The following is a 6,000-nucleotide window of genomic DNA, read 5'->3' as shown; positions in this document are numbered from 1 at the left end:
TAAACACTAGCTTTTGTGCTGATAATTATGTAAATGCTTTTTTATTACTGACTAATTAATACATAATTTTGACTTGTCTGTAACTGATAAATGGCACATGTTTGGACTTTTCCTGTATCTGTCAAAGCCTCCTAAGCATTATGGAGCTATCCAAGTTTAAATACTGAAGTTACCATCAAAAGTAACATCAAATATTACAGATCTTGACAGTACAGTTCATATTACACGATAAGAAAACAGATGAGAAATTGTTTTCCAAAGTGAGGGAACCTTTCATCATATCTTTTAATTTGTACTGAGGAGCTTAAGAGCTTAATAAAATTTCTTTTCAGCATGGCTTTCAATTTTCAGTGTTGTCCAGAAGGACCAGCTAGAGCACACTACTCAGGGATTTGAACATCTTCATGGACAGAGACTCTGCAACCTGTCAGGGCAATCTCTTCCAATAATCAGTCTCCTTTTACACTAAGATTTTTTGTTATCATTTCCAAATGTAATTTCGTAGATTTCAGTTTATGTCTGAATACATTTCCCATTTACTTTCCTTAAGATATGCTTTGAAAATATCCCTGTAAAACACCTTTAGGACACCGTAGATCTGTTTTTCCTTTTATTAACATTCCTGCTGTAACACTCAATTTCTCTGTCTCATATCTCACATCTTTCCTTCTTATCCCATTTTCCCTTTAAAATCTTGCATAAGTATTTAGGTGAATAGCCGCCCTTCCCTCTTGAGTTTTAAATGAGTATCAATATTACTGTTGCACACTAACTGCAATTTTATAATTATCCAAACCCATCTAGAATATTATCTCTTCAGGCACCTACTTAAACAGGTTTGAAGCCAAATTAATGTACAGTACACTCCTACAGAAATGGACAAAGCCAAACCAAGAATTAATTTGGCATTACTTCAATTGGGAAATAAGCAGAAGCAATAGAAGCAGAAGCAGAAATCTCATACTCATGTCAATGCATCTACATATAAACATCTGAGAAGAATATAGATTTTTCAAGGAACAGACTTCAAATACAAAATTATTAATGAGCTATCACTGTATCCCAAAATATGGCTTTCGTAGACACAACTACCTACAAAGTTGAAAAACTCCTCATGTAGGATACATATATAGGTGACTCTGAAAGTAATGCACCCTATTTATTTCCACTGAGGTAACAACAGATAAAAAGAGCACAGTAAAACTATTTGATGGAGCTAATGCTCAGCTGCAAAACAGTTTTTCAACAGTCACCACCATTAGCTAAGCATTTTCGCCAGTGATGAGGCCTGAATGCCTCACCAGTGGAGGTGACCCACTGCTTCACAACTGCTATCATGGCATTGTTGGTTGCCCATGTGGTTCATCTTTCATCAGCCTGAACGGATAGAAGTCAGAAGGTGCAAAGTTCAGACTATATTTGGTGTGGTAGGACAGTTCAGCCAAGATAGGCAATGTGCTCCATGTGCTTCAAACTGGTATGGGGCCTGGCATTATCATCTTGCAAGAGAGAAGTTGTCATCTTCTCTGGCCTGACTGGAAGTGTAAGCCTTCAGTTTAGTCAGTATCACAATGTAGTAGTCTGTGTTGATGCTTCCACTGGGTTCCAGAAAATCCAGAAGGATCATCCTTTTCTTATCACAAAGTAGAATGCACATCACTGTACCTGCTGAGGGCTGCATCTTGAACTTATTTTTCTATGGGGAAGTCACATGGTTGTCACACCGTGGACTGGCATTTTGATTCAAGCTCATGGTGGTGACCCCATCTCATCACCTGCGGTGCGATGCAGGACACTGTCACCTTCAGCCTTGTACTGGTTCAGTTGGTCCTTATAAACTTGCAGATGGTGTTCATTCTCTTCCTCTGTGAGCATTCATTTGTGAGATTCCAGTGTTGCCACCATCACTTCCAGCGTATTGAAGATGATACTCAGTTTAGTGCAGAGTTACCTGGTCATAATCTACTGGTCGGTGAGGATGAGCTGATTGAGATGTTCTTCATTTTGCAGTGACTGTCCAGAATGTGGCTTGTCTTTTATGTCACTGTCACCACTGCTGAAATACACCATTCACCACCTCACTGTGCTTGCAGTGTTTGATCTCTGAAAACATTCAGCAAGCATTAACAAATGTCAGTGGGCACCATCAGTTCTGTATGGAGGAATTCAATGACACCCCTTCGCTTCATCCACACTTCCAGCCAAAGAGATATTCCACACCATACAACACCACACTTAGCAATAAAACAGAGCCAGAGCAATATTTAGGTACATTACTTGTTTTTTGTTCAAGAACTGGCTAGGAATCAATCTGCCTATGAGAGGTGGTGAGTGATTGCCTTTTCATCATCACTTGTTTTTTCACTTTTTTTTTTTCCTCCTCCCGTTTTCATTCTCTCACTTTTGCTCTTCCTTTTCTCTTCTGTGTCTCACTGGGAACAGAATGGCGTGAGGTGGGTGGGTAAATGAGCTGCTGTATGGTGCTGCCTTGCCTCCTGGGATAACAACAAATACCTGTACTCCCTGGTTCCACAGCTGGGTGAGGCTGCTGACATCTGCCCATCCTCAGGAATAGCCAAAAAGCTCTCATCGTAATAACACTAGAGGACAAAGCTGGACACGGCCAGTGACCTTGGCATGAAGAAGGTCCAAAGATTATCCACTTCTATCTCACTATGTTAAAAAAATAAAGAAATTGCATCTTAGCAGACTTGAAGATTATATCTCAAACAGAAAGATTATATCTCAAAATATAGTCTTCAAGAAATAATTCATAGAGCTGTCTGTCAAGATGAATTTGTTCAGGACAATCTATATCAAATGGGAACGGACCAACCTATTGCTAAACTAAAGATTACACGAATATGTTGGTGCCAGGACTGAAAGATGAAAAATATCATTTGGAAAAAAAAGAAAAGCAATAAAAAATAGCTATAAAAGTTACACTAGGAAGACACAGTAAAATAGCCTTTAACCTTGTCATCAGTACTTCAAGAAAGAAAACTTCCCAGACGAACATAAATTCAAGCCCAAAGAAAGACGATAAAGCTTAACAAAAGCTTCAGTGAAGCGGAAGCTACAAACGAGAGACAAAACACATTCTCTCCTCTTCCAAGAAACAAAATAAATCTTCAGTCTGTATCATTCTTCACAGCCAGCAGCTGAGTTAGTGACAAGCCAGTTGTAATACTTCTAGCATCCCTGCTAGGAATTCAGGCAACTGGAGAACAGCGGTCTCCATGCAGTGTTTACATACATGCATATCCACTTCAGGGAAAGCTATTTACTGGATTTTTGAGTGATTTAAGCTATTCAAATCAATAATGTCTTCCCCTCTCACACTGCTCTGTGAGTAGGCCATGTCTGACTGTCACATGACTGTCTGTGCAAGAGATGGTTTCTTCATTTCTATCACTCCTCTTTTCCCATTCAAGACAAAATAAGTCCCAGAAATAGACAGACACAAACTCAAAGTACAGACTGGAAGAGAGAACTGCGATTGACTGAAGTCACAAGCAAAACTTCCGTGGCCTTCATCAGTACCAGAAAACCACACTTTATATGGATCCAAACCTGGAAACCAGGTTACTGCATGGCAATAAGTAGCAAGGAGTAAAAGGGAATCAAGCAATGTTATTCATTTTCTGATATTTATTCATCACTTTTTTTTTTTTTTTTTTAAGGAAAAGCTTAAAGTAAGCCCTTGTTTGTGTGTGTTCTCTTGAGCCACTGACTTAGCAGATATTCAAAGCAGATGCAATCCAGGAGTTGGAGATAAGCTAAATTAAAACCAACATGGATCTAAACAAAGGCTGTAAGCGTTGGAAGCAGGGAGATGTGATTCACTCCGTGTGTGTCCAGAGTCAGCTTCTGTGCTATAAATCCTTTGATGGATTCGAAGAGCTGGCTCAAAACATTTCTCGTCAACACACAGTTACACAACCTGTGCAGGCAGCCAGACAGATTGAGATGAATCAAAAAGCTGAACAAGCACCAGCAAGGCAGAAACAGCAAGGTCTAGGGGATGGTTCTCTCTTGCCCAAGGATGTGTGTGTGCAGCCACAGCCCATCCACACGTCTCCACATCTACTGCACGTTACATTGATGATGCCACTCACTGACTTACCCTATTTCCACCAGCTCAGCAGTGCTGTATTGTTGATGTCACAGAGGCATTTGCCCTGCTGTAATATCTTATGTCTGAACTTTGTATTATGAACTGATTTGGTCTAATTAAGGTTTTATAAAAACAGATAAGAGAGACCAGTTTTGTATTAGTGCTTCAAGTGATCTCAGCTGTGGACCAGCAGACCTATACCAGTGCAGCTAAGAAAAGGAGCTGACTCACTTTTATATTACAGCACTACTCTTAAGTGCATAAGTGAGCACATTCTCTGAAAGCATACTGGACTACATTTTTTTCCAACAGCAAGGATGTCAAAGTTTTATCATATAGTGACTCCTTCCTGGCCAATAAACTGAAAGTAAGCAAATAGAAAAAAAGTAGCAAACACAAGAACCCAAAGAAAACTCTACTATGATAAAACTAGAATAGAAGTGTAATGTTTAGTTATGTGCATGTACACAACAGGACAGGCAATGATACAGTACTTTAATCTGTACTGTCTATATAAAACATTTATTTTTAAGCTCTATGTTAGTATAGAAATACATAGAATATTTTATAGAGTGTATTTTAGTGTACTCACTGTGAAAATAACACATTTATTAAGACAAGTATTCTTATGTCCAAACTTTATTTAAATATATGCACTGCTTTGCCTTGCAGAATTACGTGACTGTGAAAAACAAAGTATCCATAGTCAATTTGCTCCTCACCAGAATCTTCTCATTGCGATTTCCCTGGGTCATCCACAGTGCTCACTGCTGTGAGATAGTTTATAAAAACCATGAGAGTTCTTGGACTGGTAGATTTCCTATATTTGTTTGCATTCATGTCTAGTGCACATAGCTTGTCGTTCAATTCTCCACGTGCCTTCTTCATAAGTGCAGTGACATATAGTGCATTCGTCAGTCTTCACCTCTCGGCCTGCAGGAATGACAGTGGTTTCTGCAAAGCAGTTTGGACCTAAAGAAAGGAAAGAGTTTGTTACGTGATACCCACAGCACACCATAATCCAACACAATTCAGTTTTAGTCTCGAGGACTGAAAATCTAACACAAAGTCAGTAACACTGGGCACAGTTAACAAACAGGATCGTTGTACGCATCACATAAAAGAGGCAAAGAGGAAAGGAGCCTTGCCTTCTAAACAGGATTCTGATTTTCTTCTGGTTTCAGCAAGGGCTGCCCTGCCCTCTGCAAGTGAAGTGAGATACATCCCTTGTGTGAACACAGCTATGACAGGCACAGACTGGTCAGAATGCCAAAAAAAGATTTAAGCAAGAGAAAAACCTGGTCATCGATGATGAAAAAATGCTACTAGGGAGCAGATTATAAATGTGATCAATTCTCCATTGGAAGCACACAGTGCATTTTGTGTAGTAGTCAAAGTATCAGATTAGTTTATTTTTCATTTCATGGGAAATCCCAGGACGTAGAAGTACCAGCCTCTTCTGAATAAAGTCTCTTTTCATGGTTCATGGACAGAATGAAGTATTCCATTTTATGTAAGTCAGCAAGTGTACAAACGTCCTTTTTGTTGTACATTGAAATGACTTCATTTCCAAGGAGGAGGCAGGAGAACGAGCCACCAGCACTAAGTTCACAGCACTAATCTGATCCTTTCAGAAGGTGACATCCTCACATCTCTCCACTGCAGAAGGCTGCGCATGCTGCATTATCTACAGCTCCGTTAAAAAGAAGTATCTATTTCTGCCTTGAATATCCACACACGTTTGTAAAGCAGCACTAAACCCTACCAATCACCTCCTGTTATTTATGTTCTCAGCACGACTGGGCCCGCTATTCACTGAGAGCACAGAACTGCTGGGGCACAGCCTGGTTACCCTGCAGCATTGCGTGCCACCACCCACCAGG

General features: G+C 39.8%; 1 protein-coding gene across 2 annotated transcripts in view; it reads right to left on the bottom strand.

Moving 5' to 3' along the window:
• Positions 1-4,109: 4,109 nt before the first annotated feature.
• The window catches only part of VWC2 (von Willebrand factor C domain containing 2), a 53,665-nt gene continuing 51,774 nt past the window's right edge, over positions 4,110-6,000 (bottom strand). For both annotated transcript variants that reach the window (XM_052703549.1, XM_052703548.1), the window contains one exon: positions 4,110-5,089. In XM_052703549.1, the coding sequence (XP_052559509.1) occupies positions 4,938-5,089 (152 nt within the window). In that variant the 3' untranslated portion in view covers positions 4,110-4,937. The remainder of the gene's footprint in view (positions 5,090-6,000) is intronic.

The sequence above is a fragment of the Tympanuchus pallidicinctus genome, unplaced genomic scaffold (genome assembly GCF_026119805.1).
Source record: "Tympanuchus pallidicinctus isolate F22 unplaced genomic scaffold, pur_lepc_1.0 scaffold5, whole genome shotgun sequence".
NCBI classification, from domain to species: Eukaryota; Metazoa; Chordata; class Aves; order Galliformes; family Phasianidae; genus Tympanuchus; species Tympanuchus pallidicinctus.
Note: the sequence above shows the minus strand (reverse complement) of the source record. Positions and strands in the feature narration are given on the sequence as shown.